At 41.3% G+C, this 20,300-nt stretch overlaps 1 protein-coding gene across 1 annotated transcript; it reads left to right on the forward strand.

Moving 5' to 3' along the window:
* The first annotated feature begins 416 nt into the window (after window positions 1-416).
* Window positions 417-19,893, forward strand: LOC108632970 (neuroendocrine convertase 1). Its single transcript, XM_018037863.2, has 15 exons — window positions 417-541; window positions 624-789; window positions 10,522-10,626; window positions 10,704-10,937; window positions 11,205-11,351; window positions 12,892-12,958; window positions 13,019-13,290; window positions 14,016-14,228; window positions 14,377-14,477; window positions 15,012-15,077; window positions 16,937-17,089; window positions 18,188-18,357; window positions 18,962-19,095; window positions 19,240-19,371; window positions 19,501-19,893. Exons 1-15 carry the CDS (start codon window positions 534-536, stop codon window positions 19,600-19,602), a joined length of 2,070 nt encoding a protein of 689 aa, XP_017893352.2. The 5' UTR covers window positions 417-533; the 3' UTR covers window positions 19,603-19,893.
* Window positions 19,894-20,300: the final 407 nt, after the last annotated feature.

The raw sequence follows: 20,300 nt of genomic DNA on the forward strand, positions 1-20,300 counted from the left end.
GCTACGGGTTGAAATTGAAATGCGAAATAATAGTGATAGACAGACTGCTTTGTGTTATATTCACTGCGGATTTCTGGATAAGATCTAAACGCTTCCCTAAGCAAACAGTGGAAATTAATCAGAACGTAGCTAAAAATCTTAGTGCAAACATTGAGTGGAAATGAACAGAAATCTAAGTGTAAGTATACCGCTTAGTTAAAAGAAAAAAAAGGGTGACTGAGAAAAAGAGAGTAACTGGGGTTATTTTAAAGCGGAGAGACAATCAATCTAATCGCACCTTGTTTGCGTTGTCACGTGCGTGACTCTACCCCGACTACCTGCCAGGCGAGAGATCTGGTGGGGAAAGAGAATGAACCCCTCTACAGCAAAAAGGAAGATCGGAACTAATGTCACTTGTCATTCGGGATCCAATACTCACCGAGCGAACTTCGATCAGTCCATTGTTCCTCCAGAGAAAATTGAATAGAAGTAATTTTATCGGGGAGAATCCGCAATCGCGTTAAAGTACCAATTACAGAAATTCAATTTTGGACATGATCAGGTATTTAATCAATTTTTAATTAGAATAACGACCTTTTGCCAATTGATACAAGCGGCGGTAACGAGTGAATCCTTGTTACTAGTGTGTACTTCCGGTGTGTCGCTTGCTGGATCGTTATGAACGAGCTTGTGAATAACATCGCGGGTCAGCCTGATAACCATCGAGACGAGTGGGTGGTTAGGGTCCAAGGCGGGCCGCAAGTCGCATCTCTCTTAGCATTGCAGAGTGGCTACAAGCATCTCGGACCAGTAAGTGAATAAATAACTCTAGCTTCCAATCAACGAACAAAAGTTTATTATACATAATGAAGTGTTGAATTCCAAGTTTAGACTTAAATACAACATTAGTTAAGTTGAAACTCCAGGACTTCATTAGGCGATAAGGCTATGCACGGAAGCACGTACTTCGGAAATCGGTTTAGCTGTACAATTTTGGTTGTTCTTATATCTAAACGCTATGAATAATCGGGGTTCAATGGCCGAAACAGGGTAGGAATAGGAATATCAGGGATAAGATGTGTAGGTAGGGGCAGAGGTCAAGACGAGTAAAAGCGTTTTTCCTCAGACAGATTAAGGGTTTGGTCGTTGAGTAAACTATGTCAATAGTTATAAATAAGTTAGTTCGTCATCCAACAAAATATCATGAATAAAAAGCCGAAAATTATTCAAATTAAACGCACTGACGATCGTCTTGAGTCCCTCATAACAGCATATTCGTATTCTGAGAGCTCCTTCTTGTATGTTTTGAGGGGTTAATATTTAAGAATGAACGGGACGAAAAAGAACGTGTCGCAGCCTATACCATTGAATATTCAGCAGTAATCTTGGGAATAAGTTCGTCAACGTTACGCAGAAACAGCTTTCTCCGAGTGAAAGAGGCAACTGCGAGATGCAATTAAAACTTAAACAATTGCTTAATAACTTATTGTTAGCCACTTGTGCAACGCCCAATTCCAGTTTAACTTCGACCGGAGCATCTCGCTATTGTAGCTTAACTTTCGTATTTATCTCAGGTAGATGTAGACGCGGATGAACTTGCCCCTTGCTGAAGGGTACAAAATGGGACGGATTTATTGCAACGAAACAGAAATTATCTATGCTATCGACAAAAACAGGTTATTATACCATTGTTCAACTAGATTACAACATCGTATTAAACGTTAACGAGACTCTAGTAAAATATGTTGTGCACCACATTATCACGGTAGAACGTGAGATAGGAAAATCGAAACACGAAACGTGTAAGCGAACACCGTTAACGAAAGACTCGTGTAACGAACATGTCGCGAAATTAATTAACAATAATGAAACAGCTGGACGACGGCATATGCCAACGTGCGAGACACGCGTTGTACACGACTGATAATCCACGGCGAGTCACTCTAATCTCAAGTGTTCGTTAAATAGCCGTAGCGAGATGGTTTCCGGTCGATTTCAAAGGTGACGCAAACGCGATTTGAAGCTTGAAAACGTCATTGTTACTACAGAGATTCCAATCTTTACGTGGAAATCGAAATAATACGCGCGGAGAACGATCGCTTGGATTACAAAAATGTCACGAATCGCAACTTTCGCAAACACAAGCGAATAATACTTCATGCAGTGAGCAAATAGGGTCAAAGAGAGTCCAACGCCGACCGAGAGGTAATGAACAAAAATACTTTGTATGTGTTTTATCAAGGTATCGTTATCAGTGTCCCTTTAGACTTCATGAACGTCGAATCCGCAAACGTGTCTCTGATGTATCGGAACGCGGCACGTTGCGAGAAGAATGGATGAGCAAGGAGAGAAGGGAGTGGGTGGAACGGAACGATAGATAGAGTAAAACATCGACCGGTACGCGAGCAAAAGGGAAAAGATACGGCCGGTGATATCTTTTTGGTCGGCGGACGGTTTCTCTCGCGCGACTTGATCTCAAGGCGGAACTCGTTTTGCAAAGTGCACGAGCCAAGAGAAGAACGAAAACGGGAGACGGGAACGACAACGAGATCTGGCCGATGTCTCGGGCGAATCTCGGCGCGGAAACGGAGGGAGAGAATGGCTGGAACGAGCGATCAAATGGTTCGTGAGGCTTGCTTACCGAGATAATCTCTTTGCAGCGATTCGTGCACCACCGCACCTTGGGGAAACGATTTGCCCGCACTTTTTCGACGCTCCCATGGCTTCCACGTCCCGCCGGATCTCGAAGGCCTGAAATACGTTTACGCCTTTGCGCAGACTTACCAGGCCAACGAAAGACGGGCCACTGGGAGGAGAGGGATCTCGTTTGGAAAAATTGTACGCGTTTCGCATTCAAAGGCTCGAAAAGCTGGGAAAATTCTTACAATGAGTGTGGGAGGGAAACGCTCTCTTCTTTACCCACGCGTATTTGACTGAGGCCACAAAGCAGAAACTTCTCTCAGGGAAATTGAGACACATCCGTGATCTTCGAATAACGATGACTTTTCCTCTCGTTTCTCCTTTTTCTGTACGTTCTGGGGTACGATGTATCTCGTCACGAGTGAACGACGCGCACCTATCTACTATACTATGCGTATAAACGGACAAAGAATTCCATCTGTCTTTTACGAGAGTCACAGGACGAATGGCTCTAGATAACTCTTAAATTTCGTACCACAATCGAGCAGTGTAGTTCTTATTTAAAGACAATCACTGTATAATCCTCGTTAAATAATCATGAACTCAGAATCAGAAGGCTAGTATTTAGATTTAGACGAATGTTCCTCACTGTCTGATATAATAATGATATAATACTTAAAACATCAGTACGAGAAATGAAGTGAACAGAACAAGTGCAACGAGAAATGTATTTCAAACGTATCTGAAGAAGACGATTTCTGCCAATGGTTATCGGAATTTGCCATAGTGATTGACACAATTCCTGAACATCAGCCAGCATAATTCCAAATGGATTAGCACATGGTATAATTACGCTACGAAGTGGCTCTTCTTTTTCATTCGCTTTACCTGGAACCGTCGTCGAGCACCGTGCACTTCTGTGCCCACGAAACTGCATCCACCCCTGCAGTTACAGCCGTGGAAACCCGACTAGCTGCGTTGCAGCTGCATGGACCAAGCCTCGCGGCCGACCGCAATCCACGTGTGAGCCCGATTCACAGGCCCTCCTCCCTTGCTCGTATATTTCCCCAGTCGCGTCGTGTAATTATTTTGTATAATTAAACTCGCGCGCGTGGTCGGCCTCGAAGGGCGAGACTGTGTGAAAAAACGAGTCGAACTCATTTTTTATTGCCGGCCGAACTTACCGCAAAACGACGGTGCCCATAATTGGTCGAGTAATTGGGTTATTCGGTCTCCGAACTGGAGCAAACTGTGGAGTACTGAACTTCTTTTTGTTAAATCTCTTAACTGAGAACAGTTTCAATTTTTTTATTAGAGTAGACTGATAAGGCTGTCAGTAGAAAAATCTATCTTCTATAAATCGTCTTTTTTTGTAACGTGTTAAATAATTATAAGATACATTTATTGAGTGTCGTGGGTTTGGCAACGAGACATAAAATCCTGCGACCGCCATTTTTCTCTGACTATCAGTCGTAAATTACAGCTAATACGTCCCGCGAATTGAAATGGGAATGTGTCGTTGAGATAACTCGACTCGGAAACGTTTTCCTGAATGGCTCCTTAGCCGTCTTGCCAAATCGCGTATCGCGATTATGCATCATCTTTCTTCTGAATGCTGTCGCGCGGCAAGAAATGTGTTGGAAGCATTTTAAATTAATATATAAATACATCGCTCTATTTTTATGTTTCTATATAAAAGTTAGAAATTTATTCGGATTGCATTTTGATACACGTGTCGGGCCAGCAAAACCGTTGCGCAAATTTTTAACAATTTCACTTGTGTCCCGTCTGTCTGCGAAACAACTACGCGATTGCGAGCTGAGCGACTGGCGAACAGGAGAAAAAGTAATTATTCGTGGCTTCGGAAACGAACGAACTTCGCTTGAAACTCTTTCGAGTATCCGGTATAACGTCGCCTATTCAGAATTTTGATGACGCATGAAATATCGTCGATATTTTCCTCTCGGAACACATCGTAACGCCTCGTCGCGCATTTTTGGAATAAAAATCATCAAAGGGAAACTACATATTCCTCTTTCCCAACGACTCGGGCTTGTTATTTTCATTTTCTTCGATAAGAACTCGATTATAAATGTCGTTAGCGAGACGTATTCGCGAGTTCGATGTGCACATAATCTGTCGCCCGCTCTAATCTCCCCTGCATAAGAAGTACGGCCTGGCCGGCGCGGCGCTGCGAGCAGAAAATCCGATAAGCAAGCTCATTACTCGTAGTGAAACTTCTGAACGTCTACGTTACTGCAGTTTATCATATATCTTAAGCGGGTCTCCCTATATTATAAAGGCTCGAGATTGCTCAATCAACCCTGGCCTCCAGGCATATTGAAATCCAGTTATCGAGAAGCTGTTACGAAACTGAATTCTCGAGCGAATTTCCTAACATTAATTTCCCGAACAGCCGGAAACTGTGTTTTTCTCTATTCCCCGTATAATTGTCATCAGCGACACTGGGAATTCAAACGAGATGAAAAGGGGAAATACCGTAATAAAATTATTATAGATCGTTATCGTAATTCCGATGGATCGTCGATTTTCTGATAGATCGTGTAGATCTGTTTCGAACTACATCCACTAATATCAGTAGCAAACGTAGCAGTAATTCTCTTTCGTTACGCATATAGTACATGCAATTATGCTGTGCGATTAATGCTTCATACATAACGTATCATCAAGTGCGGGAACTTCGGTGAAGGTAATTGGCTGTGCTTTGAGCCGTGACGCGCTGGACGGTCTTTGTCGGACATCTTTTGTGAAGTGGTAAGTCAAATAAATTTCATCAAATTTCGGCATTCATATTCATAACCCAGGCGGCGAGAATGCTCATGTTTATTCACCCCGATGCAAACTCCTTCTTGACACGGCCGGAGCAAGAATCGCAAAGAAACGGATAACCTTTCTCGAGAGCAATAAATTATGGTAAAGTGTGACGATGACTATCACGGGATTAACACTTGCGCGAAGTCTGTATAAATTACACGGATAATCAATGTGGATCAAATTATCCTTATACTTAGCACAGCATAAATTTTGTTCGAATTCATTAATGTACGACACAAAACTATCTATCTACATATTTTTTTTATTACATTGGGCATTTAGAGGTATGGAGGATTTCAAATTAATAAAACAGAGAGAATCATTTGGTAACTCGATGCTGGATCGTGCCATAATTTCCGTACAAAAACTTCATTTGGTCTGTGAATAGGTCGACTGTGACAGTTTTAACGTCTTCATCTGGAGAGAGCCACAGACATTAATGACGTACGTTCGTAAATGACCGAGGTCGATGCGGGAGTCTGCCGATTCAGCTTTAGCGTTTGGCAGTAATTGAAATAAATGACGTGGCGCCCTGCCGAACGCCATAATGAACTTCCCTGTTACGGTGGTTGACAGATGTCACAGCGACCTGCCGCCTACTATATAGTGCCCTCGCCTTCGTTAGCTTCCTACCTTCGGGAAAGGTTTAATCTCGGTACGAATAGACCTCGATATTTGATCTCCGATCTCCGGACGAAAACTTTACCGATATTCCTTATCGCCTCGTCTCAATCCTGTCTTCAACGAGAACACCAACAAATACCTCTTTTACATCCATTCACTCGACAGAACGTAAACATTGATCAAATACAAATTATTGCAAATAAAATGGAATTCTTTTCATAAAAATTGTACTGTTTGCATATAAAGTAATGAATTCCAATTTTTTCTATGACAAATTCCTTCAACGATAATTTCTCACCGTGATGAAAATTACGGAAGATGCATGGGGTAACGCAACCATCAATCGGAATTCCCGGGTCGATATTGCTACGAAATTAGGTACTAGTTTACGCACACACTTACGGGTAGCGCCGCGTGTCAGCCACATAATTCCGGTACATAACATAATCGATACGGTACTAATAGGTTTAAGAGTTAAGTGAGATCGAGTGTATGAAACTAGTCAAGGCCCCTCTTTGACCAAATTCACGTGACGCTGGTTACGGCGTTGATTTCAATTAAAACTTTGACTTTGACGTAGCCGTGGCCTGGGGTAGCATAGTTTCGAAGATTGCCTTTACTAATTCAATTTTCCCACGCATTATACTGGCCGCTCCGCGCTCTGAGTATGCAAACAGAAGATCCGTAAGTGAACACCCTGTTGGCTTCCTAAATCTTTCACTATTTGGGTTCTAATTTCAAATTTCCAAACTTTAACATCTATCTTAATTGTATTTGAAAAATTGCATAAAACGCATAAAGCAACGCTGAAATAGTCCCAACATTAATCCATAACTTCACAATCGTGTATGCGACTGTTTACTCAGATCATGCTGTAACTCTATACGCGGAGCTCCTTCTCGTATGTAACGTGCAGGAACTCCACAAATTTCACAGATATTGCGCCCGAATCGCGTCATTTAGTTTCGCCGGTGTAATAATAGTCGCACTATATACATATACGTTCAACGTCGTGCTGCGCTACCAGGTTTATACCCGGTGCGTGTTGCTCGAGATTATGCGTTCTCTGCCACTCGGGCAGCGGCAAATTCAATTACACGCATTGAATTTCGTGACAGAAGCGGTAGTTCAGCGGCGGTTTCCCAGATCCTCGCCACAAACAAAAACAGATCTCAAGTGTTTGCACTCGGTATAACTTAACGATGATAATGATGATGCGGATGCTTGTGTCAGAAAACAATCTTCCGAATGGAAAACCATCTGCCGGGAGATAACACGTGTACGTACGTATTCGCGTGATGCAGACCTCGTAAAAACTCGGATGGGTGGTTGCGAGGATCTCAGGAATTGAGGAGGCTAGAAGAAGACGATGGGAACTCGCGAAGTTTGTAAAAGCTACCGCGGACCTCATTTCCCTGGCTGGCAATCGTGGTAACGGAGGATATTGATGGAATTTTGTTTTATCGCCCGGCGCCATCACCTGTGCGATACAGCAATATATTAATCAAACTTGTATCCGATTCACGAACAAAGTGTCAAATCATCTCGGAAGTTTAGTTCTGTTAAATAAAAATGCTATGAATATCTACAAGTGAATTGGAAACTGTAACCACACTGAAAATCCTCTCGGTTTGGAAAACAACTTAACTCGAGGGAAAACGAAAAGTAACAGCGGGTAAAGCGAAAAGTAACAGCGAGAACGGGTCGCAGGGAGCGATAATACGGGCAAAGGGGGACCATGGGGTAGGTGTGGCATTGTACGAAAGGTGGCTCCGTTCCACGAAAGGATAGGAGGACGTTAGGGTTTTCATTGGAATCTGACGACGCCGGCGGGAGCTTACTGCCGCGGGATTACCGGAGACAGTTGGAAATCCGATCAAAACAAATGGACTGCGAAAATACTCCCCTCTCTCTCTCTCCCCCCTTCTCTCTCTTTACCCACCCCCTCGTGGAGCATCTAGAATCAGTCGTTTGCTGGAAGACTGTTACAGATCGACCTGGATAGCCTCGAACTCACCGATTTTCCTCGCCGGAGAGAAAGAAAGAGACGGTCTCGTATAATTCGACGAAACCGGTAAGACGAATCGGTGATCGCGAAGTGATGACCGGCTCTTTGATTTTTCGCTCTTCTATCTGGATGAGGCCTCGGGCTCGTTCGCTCGCCTACACGAATGGATCGTGTCATGACGATTTGGAAGTGGCAGGTTAACAAACAAGAGAGGAGGCGACAGTATTCGTCTCGAGGGTAGTTTCGGACAGCGTCGAGCGTCGATTGCCACGGGGACGAAGGGAACAGGAGCCATTATCACGTAACAGACGGATTCGAGTCGGAAGCGTTCCCACGTGGAATTTAAGCGGAGCGCGCCGCGTCGAACGTGTCCTATTTCGTACTTCCTATCGTCCTATCCTCTCCTAAAAAACAGTTTGAAAACAGTCGGGCCATTGGGATTATAAGAATCCTGCGCGCGAATTTCTGTTAATTCCGTTTTATAAATTGCAACTGAAAGGGAAGTAGAGTTTCCAGGAAACGATATCGTCGTCGATAAATCATCTTAAACGGTGAAATTATTTGGGGCTACCGCGGATGTAAATCGGGACGGTATTCGACTTCCTGTTGGCACCGGAAATCGCGATAACGTAGATACATGCACCAGTCACTGTCACCGATGCAAAAATTGGTAGCTGCTTACGCGATCGTTCGCACGCATGATCGTTTTTATCCGCGCGTCCGAACTGAACCACCCCGTCGCGTTGTCCTGTTACCCCCTTCCGCTGTCCGGAAAAAAATACAAAAAAGATAGAAATCAAAAAACGGACAGACAAACAGACAAAAAAAGCGCTAAAAAACGAACGAACATGCATCTATCGTTGTTGAGAATACATACGATCGTTTATCGTTCGGCTCAACAACAACGACCGATTGGATCCATTCCCCCTCTGACGGGAATACGTAGATATAATGGATGCGGAATTATTGACTTTCCTTTGCGACACAAGATCATTGTTTCACAGCTGGCTCCGCGGATTTCTGTACTCTTTGTTTCCATTGTGGTGATGCAATACAATGGCAACATTTACAGTTAAACCCACACCGCGGACACATACTAATATTCTGTGAAATGGAATAATCATCGTCTCCGTCCTTCCGGTGTTAAATCGGTTATCGTTATCCGAGTAAATTCATTCACATATTTACGGCTGATAATTAATTGCAACAAAAATTCTGAATTATCAACAAAAAACAAATGCGATAATAATACGTATGTTATGAATGCAGAACACTTGTATAAAAATATTTCTACTTTTGATAGTACGCTTTTATGCTTTTTGCTATCCTTCACTAATGAATAACTTTTTCCACGGCATATCGATTGCGTAATCAGCAAATATAGAAACGTGATTTAACGTTATATCCACAAGGAGAACAGATACACGTTAAAACGCGTGTTTTTATGCTACACTCGTAATCGATTGGGCGATCTAATATTTGCAATTGGTGCTCGTAACATTAAAAACATGTGTAACGTTCTCTTTAAAATGAATCTTTTTGTTATTATTCGAATAACAGCGCTACGTTCTATTTGCCATATCGCGCGTATCGACTGCTTAAAAGTTTCCAATTAGCAATTAAAAACCGGGAAACGGGAAAAACCTAATAGCTGTCCGTAGTCACAGGATACACAAAAATTTGTCTAATTATATTTACTTTTTTTCTACGATCATAAACAGTGCTCGTTTTACACCTGCAAACTCTCGTCGCGTATTCACGTTAGTATTTGTGTCCTACATGCACGCGCAGTGGCTAGGATCATCAATCAGGCCAGCCAGGCGGATCGATAAACTATCAGGAGTAGCAGATCAGAAAATTCGAACGAAAGGAGGTAAAAAATAAGAGGCACACGTTGCTCGTTACATATCGTGGTTTCCCTCATGACTGACTTCGACCAGGTGGTCCCCCTTCCTACTATGGGGAAACGTCGACACCACATGCGGATACCATAAAAGTGCACCACGTGGCGCCTGAGTAATAATAATGCTGCCGTATTCCACGCGTCACATAGCCCCCCAAAGTCAGTTGCTACTCTGTCCTACTGCTTCATCTATCTCGGTGTCTTTCCTGTACATGTATATGTAATATCGGGACAACCAACCTTCCGTTCATGCTATCCTGTTCGATGCGTCCCTTTTGATCGTTCGAAGGGCTGAAACGTCGCGACGTCGTAGCGCACCCTTGACGCTCGAGCACTCTAGATGCTCGATTCGAGGGCCTGCGGTGAACCATCGGTGCAAATGTTTTCATTTCACGTCCCATGCTCTTCCACGAAGATTACGATCTCGTCCGAAGTATTTCATTAAGTTTTTCAGTGCAGGCTAATAAATGTTTGACAGGGAGGACTAGATTTAAAGATACGTACATATATATTGAATTATGATTTCGTACAGGTTCTAGGATTCGAGGACACGTACAAATGGCTCCAAGATGATGGCAATGGATACCAGAAAAGAGGCGGAGTTCGTTTAACGAAGGCACTCAATTCGAGCACCAAGGTAATTTCGTTCAATGGTGAATTTCTTTTGGGTGCCACGATGTTTGACTCCACTGACACGATTTTTCCGTTGCGAAGATCATTTGGGCGGATCGACAGAGGGCGGTCGAGCGACACAAACGTGATTACGTGCCATTATCTAACTTCGATTCAGAGAAACCTTTGATAAGAGAGAAGAGGCTGGAGGTAGATCAGTATCGCTTGAACAGCGTAATGGAAGATGATAAGGATTGGCGACTATTTGGATTGAACGATCCTGAAGACTCGAAGCTAATGTTCAATGATGAACTGTGGGATCAAGAGTGGTACCTGGTAATAAGCGAAATGATATCCCAAACACTTTATGATATTAATAAATTGATATTGATAACGACAATGATCGATATATTTCTAATAACTTCATATTTTTATATCGCGCGATCAGAGATGGTAGAAACGTGGGTCAAAAACGTTGAATAAAGACGCATAGAAAGAGAGGAAAGTCAATCAATACGAAGCCAGATCAATAGTTTTAGTTGTTGGTAAAATGTTTACCCGTTATCGTCTGATAAGATAAGATTTCCTTATCAACTGTTGTAGCAAGATACCCGATCGAGCAAAGCGCTTCCCAAGCTGGATCTAAACGTTCTACCCCTCTATCGACTGGGGGTAACTGGCCGAGGGGTGAGAATCGCCGTTCTGGACGACGGATTGGAGTATACCCACGACGATTTGCGAAACAATTACGTGAGTAACAAAGTGAAGTTACCCTTTCACCCCACAGATGACTGAAGCTACCCCTCAAAATCGCGTGCCCGAATTTTACATCGAATATCTTTGCAATAAAACATAAAACTACATGTATTTTTATATTTCTAAGAAGTAAGAATAATATTACTTGAATTTTATAATCAGTAATTAGTCCTTTTTTTTTAACATAGTAATGTTAAAATATTCTGTATCTGCGTCTACTGATAAGAAAACGTATCGAACTGTCATTCATCGATTTTGATAAAATTTGCCGGACATGTAGTCTTCACAAAAATCTTTGACAACCTATTTTTTTTATCGGCATCCATGAAAACAACCCTCAAAGTTAGGGTTGCGCACCATATTCTGGCGTATATCACGAGAACTATATACACATATGTACATAAGGTATAGACAAATAGTTTAAACTGACAAAACGTATTTTAAAGGACAAATTTATATAAACGACAAACAAATTTGAAAAACGTCAATTTGTATAAATAATATGTTAAACAATGTTAAACTTTTCTGCTAATTTTTCATATTAAGTGTTCTTCAAAATGTATATGTGGATGGGTCAAAAACGTTGAATAAAGACGCATAGAAAGAGAGGAAAGTCAATCAATACGAAGCCAGATCAATAGTTTTAGTTGTTGGTAAAATGTTTACCCGTTATCGTCTGATAAGATAAGATTTCCTTATCAACTGTTGTAGCAAGATACCCGATCGAGCAAAGCGCTTCCCAAGCTGGATCTAAACGTTCTACCCCTCTATCGACTGGGGGTAACTGGCCGAGGGGTGAGAATCGCCGTTCTGGACGACGGATTGGAGTATACCCACGACGATTTGCGAAACAATTACGTGAGTAACAAAGTGAAGTTACCCTTTCACCCCACAGATGACTGAAGCTACCCCTCAAAATCGCGTGCCCGAATTTTACATCGAATATCTTTGCAATAAAACATAAAACTACATGTATTTTTATATTTCTAAGAAGTAAGAATAATATTACTTGAATTTTATAATCAGTAATTAGTCCTTTTTTTTTAACATAGTAATGTTAAAATATTCTGTATCTGCGTCTACTGATAAGAAAACGTATCGAACTGTCATTCATCGATTTTGATAAAATTTGCCGGACATGTAGTCTTCACAAAAATCTTTGACAACCTATTTTTTTTATCGGCATCCATGAAAACAACCCTCAAAGTTAGGGTTGCGCACCATATTCTGGCGTATATCACGAGAACTATATACACATATGTACATAAGGTATAGACAAATAGTTTAAACTGACAAAACGTATTTTAAAGGACAAATTTATATAAACGACAAACAAATTTGAAAAACGTCAATTTGTATAAATAATGCGTTAAACTTTTCTGCTAATTTTTCATATTAAGTGTTCTTCAAAATGTATATGTGGCTACTATAGAGTCATATGTAAATTACGAATAGATTTAAATTTTTATTTTTATTTATAAGATATTCTAATATATTGTCTGATCACTTAAACTTATTCTACTCCTATTTTTAGGATGCAGACATTAGCTATGACGTGAACGAAGGCGACGACGATCCATTGCCACGATACGATGTAACAGGTAGTACGAGTCAATTAAAGCACCTCTTGTAACACGCCAATTATTAACAAAGGGTGTTAGGAATGAACGGACACGGGACAAGATGCGCCGGGGAGATAGCGATGGAGGCTAACAACCGGAAATGTGGTGTGGGCGTTGCTTTCGAGGCTTCCATCGGCGGGATCAAGCTGCTCGACGGTGTGGTGAACGATCGCGTCGAGGGAGAGGCGCTCGGATACAAACCGAAACTGGTGGATATTTACACGGCCTCCTGGGGCCCGGCGGACGATGGAAAAAGTTTAGAGGCACCCGGAAGACTCGCTACGGAAGCACTCGAACGCGGTATAAAAATGGTAAATATTAGAAATTTCAAACCGAGTATCGAATAAATCGTCGAATTTGGAATAAGCTAGATATGCCTTGGCAATCTTTAAAACGAAATAGGAGACTGTTGCTCTAACAATGTTCACTCTGGCATTTCTAATAAAAATTAATTCCACTTCCTAGACTGCCGATGTGACCACGTAATTGATAACAATAATTAAATGTCTCCTTTTCCATTCAGCTGTTTTAAAACTTATTGTGTTGAAATTATTTTTGACAGGAATGACCATTTATGTACATCTTAAAAGGCTAGAGTAGAAACGTGACTTTCCCAACATTTGTCGATAAAATTTTAACGTTTTTTACTAGGCATTAATTATGTATGTAATATAAAGCCCGAGTAATTCACTCCCTTATATAAATTTCTGTCCATGGCCCGAGAAAGTTTTTTACAATATTAATTAATTTTGAGAGTATGGCGTAACATAAAAAGGACGACGGAATAATTCCTAAATGTCCACTGCTGGCTAGGAGAAAACTAAATATTCATGAAGAATAAATCGGCAAAAAAAAGTTGGAGGTATAACGTTTGATGCATATTTATGCTTTGGGTGCACATTTTTCAAGCCATGCGTGGGGCTAATGTCGTTTTACTCGGTGTACCTTAAAAATATCGTTTTCGGGGTAGAGGGGTAACGCGGTTTATAGCGCGCGCCTCCTTAATAATTCCTATTGATCGGATACGACTATCCAGGGCAGAGACGGCAAGGGCAGTATTTACGTGTGGGCTTCCGGAAACGGAGGCTCCAAATCGGACGACTGCGGATGCGACGGATATGTAGGAAGCATTTACACGATAGCTGTCGGCTCCGCCAGTCAGACCGGAAGATTTCCGTGGTACGGTGAAACCTGCCCAGCAACGTTAGCAACTACGTACAGCAGTGGCGCTTATCAGGATCAAATGATAGTAAGAAAAATATCGCATCGTTCGTTGATAAATTACCCCCACTTTGAATATTATTAATATGTTCATTGAGGTATTAAATGACAGCGTCATGGACAGCGTGAATGCTGAATTTAATAATTTAATGGATTGCACATTTTCCTCTCCTCAGGCAACAACGGACTTAAGAAATACCTGCACGACAGGACACACCGGCACTTCCGCTTCCGCTCCATTAGCTGCCGGGATCCTAGCCTTAGCTTTGCAAGTAAAGTATGAGCTAGCTGGATAATTTAATTTTAGAACTTGTTTCACGGAACTTAATGCAATCCCTGTTCTACTTTCAACCCTCTAAAAAGAAATCGGTAAAAGAGTGGAAGTTCTGGTTTAAATGTTTGCTTGTCCCAAGTCTCTTGAAATCTCTTTCACATTCATGAAAATGTTTTTTTGAAATTCCGCATCCGCGGAAAGAAGTAGTGCAATGAAGATAATTTCGTCCAGACATAATTGACATAACTCGAGGCTAGATTAAAAATTGACCCTTCTCGAAATCCATTGAGAAAATATTAGACGCACCCCGAGTTAGTTCGTTTAACCACGGAACTGTGAAACTCGAGAACAACGCAACGCTCTGCGGGCGTTTCAAGCTATTAGGGAAAACAGCTTTAGGCTATTCCCTCGCAGTATTCTGTTTCCGCGCATTCTGGCCGGACTACAAAATATTTAGCTACTCGAACATCGCAAACTTTTCCCCGGCAAATTATATTGAACAAACAAAAATAATTGAAACCTGACGTTCTTCTCTAGCAACGATTTAACTTGGAGGGACGTGCAGCACCTCATCGTCTGGACGTCGGAGTACAGTCCACTCAGGTAACTCGATATAACTTTTAGACGATCTCAATTCCGCGAGGCTTAATTAATCTTGGAAATTGGAAAATTCTCCAACTCAATTCTTTATTTGTTCTATCGTTACAATTTCCGGTAATTGAGGTACCATCTTTCGAATCAAAACGTAATTTTATTCTCTTTTTTCATTCACTACCCTCTCGCTTGTTCTGATCTAACCCACTCGTGTATGCTGTGGCTTTTTACTGTTACAACTTAGATCGTACAGATCACTGAGGGAAAATGTGCGTTTTCCCAGTTCTGAGTGCCATTCATAAGCACTATGCTGTTGCAAACCAGGTGTAAGAATAACAGCAACTTCTGTTAATATGATTTATTAATGATAACACGCCGGCAAGATCAACTAAACTCCGTATAAGGATGTGAAATAAATCAAGGATAAGTACTTGAGTTCGCAGTTCGGCAGCCTGAATCCTCTTCAAGTTTTTAGCAAGGATGCATATATACAGTAAACAATATTTCAGAAGTCGGTAGAAAGTTTTCTTCTCAGTTTGTAGAAACCTACTCTACATACAAAATCTGTTTGCGAATAAACTTTTCTGTGTTCCAAACTGGTACAGATGCATTATCGATACTAATTAACTTTGTAGAACAAAATATAACCAAGGTTTCTCTTTACTTTGTAAGATGCACAATACAGCGTTTGGATAGATCATGGTTTCTCAATCCCGAGGAACTGTGTAAAAGCTCCTTCACGAGGTAAAAAGGTCGGACTTGTTCTTTTGTTTCGTTGGGTATCGTGAACCACCGACGCGACAGATTAAAGAATCGCGACATTCTTATTCGCTTTGCGGCTGAGGTAAAAATGTAGGTCACGCTGTTTCGAGGAGACGTAATTCAGGTAAAACGGATAGGAAACGAAGATCGTTTCTTTCTCCAGTGAAAATAATAACACGGCCTCTGCTCTTGCGCATCGGATGAACAGTTAGGATCGACACGAGCTTCCCCCCTTAACTTTCCCCTCGCTTATTTCTCCCCTATCAAATATGTTATTTATTCACGCAATTTCGGAAGACTTGATACGACTGAAACAGCTTCTCAAGAAACACATATTCGTAATTTGATTTACCAGAGTAGCTAGACAGCGTCTGAGATGAAGCGAACTTGACAAGATTAAGAATGAAAAGCACTTTCAGTTTAAAAAAGATTAGCTTTGAAAATTCTTGTAAAATAACTTCTGTTCAACAGATTCGCTCTGTTATTGCGCATTAGATTTCAGTTAAATACTCTGCAATCGCTTAAACATCCACGATTTGTGATATTCGTTAATTTCACATTCCGCGACATCGGATTTAGTATAAAGAGAAAGGAAAACAAGACGGGAAATTGGAATAAACGATGGGCGAGTTGCGATTGAATTTATTAAGAATTCTCAACTTCATTCATGGCACCGAGTATCGTGCGATAGTTTGAATTCAGTGACCTGATTGCACGATTGTATCGGGCTCTCTGAGCAAGGCGCGACGAACAATGGCTCCATTCTACGCTGGCGTCGTTTGAATGAAACCATCGGCTGGACTGGAACGATGCGTGTAAAAGTAATTCGTTTTTGATCGTCACGATTCGTGATAGATTCCCCTGACGAGAAATCTCTGATCCGTGAATCGATAAACAATTGTAATACATAGTACGGAGACGCGTTAAAGGAAAATTACCCGTTTAAAAGGATGGAAACGAAAGTTAAATGAACCATGAGTTTTCTTGAAAGGATAGAGGTTTCTTGCGGGGCGTAAAAAGGGATTACATGCCGCGCGTCGGAAACCATTCCGTTTTACGATGGTTATTCTTTCCTTCACAAGCTCCCTAATTGCTTGAACTTTCAGGAAAAATCCGGGTTGGTTCCTAAACTCCGCCGGGTTTTGGTTCAACTCACGTTTCGGCTTTGGACTTATGAACGCGTACGCTTTGGTCTCTGCCAGTTCCAATTGGACCACTGTTCCGAACAAGACCATTTGCAAAATAGACGCCAACGAAATGTGAGTGACGCTTGCTTTATGCACTGTCTCTTTAACGTTTACCGAAACTTTGTATACTTAATATAATCTTGAACAAAGATGGATCCTTCATAAATTTGATAAAAGTGTAAAATCTTAAAATTGAGGAGTTACTCAGATCTGTAGCTTGTAATAGAAATGAGATATTAATCGATAGTACCGACGTATTCCATTGTGGTTGAACATACTACACACGAGTACCGGGCACGTAGAATTTACCACTCTCGGTCCATTTAGATTACTACAGTCGAACGTGATCCAACCCTGTTCACTGCTTTAAACGCTACTATACTGAATATTCCAACAAGCTTTCGAGGTTTCATGCATTTCAAACAGGCATGCACTTTTCCGCGAACTCTTACACGCGCTATACATTTTTTAGATTTCTAAGCGGAGGAGAATGCGACCATTCCTTTTATCCATTGATTCACTTTATTTATGAATTTTCGCGTACGATTCTCTTTCATCGCAGGAACCCAACGTACTTAAACCCAAGAAAGTTGAGCGCCACTCGTCGCCTCTAGAAATTCCCTTTTTCCTTCTTTTCTTTTTCCTTTGAAGATGAAAAACAGCGGCACAGTTTCTTGTAATCAAAGCACCAGGTGATGCTCGGGTCTCGTCCTTGGTCCTTTAAACAGCGTGGCGACGCTCGACTTTTTACGTCGTTAAACTGAAAGTGTTCTCCAGTAATTCGTTACCTCGCAGTAATAAGAAGGAAGGCAGACGAAAAAGTAGAACGTTTCGAGGACTATTCGTACGCTCCTCGTACATTCTCTCGATTTACTGTTTCTCGAGGAAGGAACGAAATAGCTACGTTCTCGTCTCGGAATTAAATGAACAGTGACAACCTTAAAAAGCATTCTTCTACGTCGAAATAACATTTTCGTGTCACCGCGTTCCTTTAAGACGAAATCCTCCGTCGGATTCTCAGTAATAACGACGGGAGAGAAAGTTTTCACTATTCCGGGAAGTTCGAATCAGTTCTATCGACGAGGCGCAGATGCATACGAATTCAACTATATAGAAGTTCGTGTATACGTGTACGCGCGCAAATGTGAGAAAACGTCTTCTTTGGTTTAGAATCGACAAGAAGCTGGCTTATGGTAGTAGCAAGAAGTTGCGATTCGAGGTAGGAGACGAATGTCGATCAAAAGGGAACGAGATTACGTTTTTGGAACACGCGGAGATCGAGGTCAGCCTCGAGTACAGTCTGCGCGGAGCGCTTCAAATGCATCTGACTGCACCCTCAGGTACAGACTTCTTCATTTGTATCAACTCCGGCGCTCTTTGAAGCCGTTCTGTCGACTGTAAGCACTTCAGGCAAAAAATAATTCACAAGAAGAATAATTTCTTGTTTTTTCGAAAATTGTAACACTGTTCTATTTCTTTGAGGGTTTCATTCCTCCTTCCGTAGTAACGTGGTTAAGATTAATGTAAAAGTGAAACAATATCGAGAAATAGATTTGACTGTAGATAGTTCGAACGAGCCGAAGAGAGATTGGTTTGACCGTTGGACAATAGTACGTACGTACCGCGTTTAATTCCGAGCACGTTCGTGAACTCCTGTTATATTAATAGTCGGTGTACCGTGCGTGGGCGCATCGGGGAATATTCGAAAAATAATAAAGGTTGGCGAAACGTAATTTCGGTCAACCGGAAACCGAGCCACGTAATTTCCTCTGCTGCATACGGTTACTGATTAAATCCTTACTGATGCGAAAAATAAAATTACCATTAATTGACTCACCTATCGTTTTAATGAGCATCGCGATCATAAAACAGCGAACAATTTTATATTTTTATATAATTGAACACAATAAAAATAGCAAGAAACTTTTGTGATGTCTTCCCAAGGGACTAAGGTGCAAATACTGAAGCCCAGGAAGTTGGATGACTCAGCCGCTGGTTTTGAAAAATGGAAATTTATGTCGGTGGCGTCGTGGGGCGAGGATCCGCGCGGCAGATGGGTTCTGGACATCTCAGACGAGGTGATTTATCCGAGGGAATATTTCTATTAATCTAACCTTATGTATATTCCTTTCTCTTCCCTTTTAACGTCGACGACGAACAGAATTTTTACTTAATCGGATCTACAAATATTTACACAATGGCATTTATTTGTGCGTCGAAAGATCGGTCCAGAAGAGAACAATGGGACAATAGAAGCGTTTGCATTGATTTTACACGGAACCAAGGAAGCGCCGGAGTACCGCAAAAACGGACCTCGGATTTACAACCAGGACTACAATAGAATCCGCAAAACTGTGAGTGAATTTAAATTTTGTTTCAACGAATTACGAAACAGTTGTTCGGTTTTATTTTACACTGGCAACGCAGCTTCCAATTCTGCTAGAACATCTTCAATATCTTATACACTCTATTTTCGGTGACAGAACGGAAACCGATCAATGAAATACGCATTCGAGGAGAAACTGGGGTTACTGATTCAAGAGAACGATGCCTATAAGAAAGATTGGTTGGAGGAACTTCTTTGAATATAAATTCACTAGCAAGTGAAATATCATTCGTAGAAACAGATTCATCGATCTTGCATCTGTCTGGCTAACGTAAACGCGAGTAGTGAAATTATTCAACTATGCGATTGAATCCATTTGGTGAGCTAAAAATGCATTAATTCATAAATTCTATTGTCGTTATTCCTTATCTCGTTGCTTCACGTTTGTGTTAGTGAGGGATAGATCCATGAGTTCGTTTGTACAGTTTGTAAACGAAGCTAATTAATAAAAATGAAAAAGTACACACTGAAAAATTATATATCATTTTTTAAGAAACTCTTCATTAATTTCATCGCACTTTTAAAATTATACTTGTACGTATTAAAGCTGACTAAGGAAACAAGTGAAACTGATCAGGTACAAGCTGCCTGAAGCTGCTAACAGATAATTATATACACAAAAGGAATTCTTGAGCAAACTGCATTTTCTAGCAGATTTACCTAAAAGAACTTCCATTTGTTGATAGGAACATAATCGGGTTCCACTTTCCATGCAATTATTATGAATACAATTTCCCTTATTCTCCGGACTAAGTACTCAAAGAACATTACGGTGACTTAAGACCTCGCGACAATAAAAGTACGCGAAAGAGAATGATACGCTTTCAGTATCAGCAAGTTCCATACTTTGCGGAAGACTAACTGTTACGCAGGACTAACTGTTAAACAAACTTTCGC

This window comes from Ceratina calcarata, unplaced genomic scaffold (genome assembly GCF_001652005.2).
Source record: "Ceratina calcarata isolate Rehan_Ccalc_2016 unplaced genomic scaffold, ASM165200v1 scaffold180.2, whole genome shotgun sequence".
Lineage (NCBI taxonomy): Eukaryota > Metazoa > Arthropoda > Insecta > Hymenoptera > Apidae > Ceratina > Ceratina calcarata.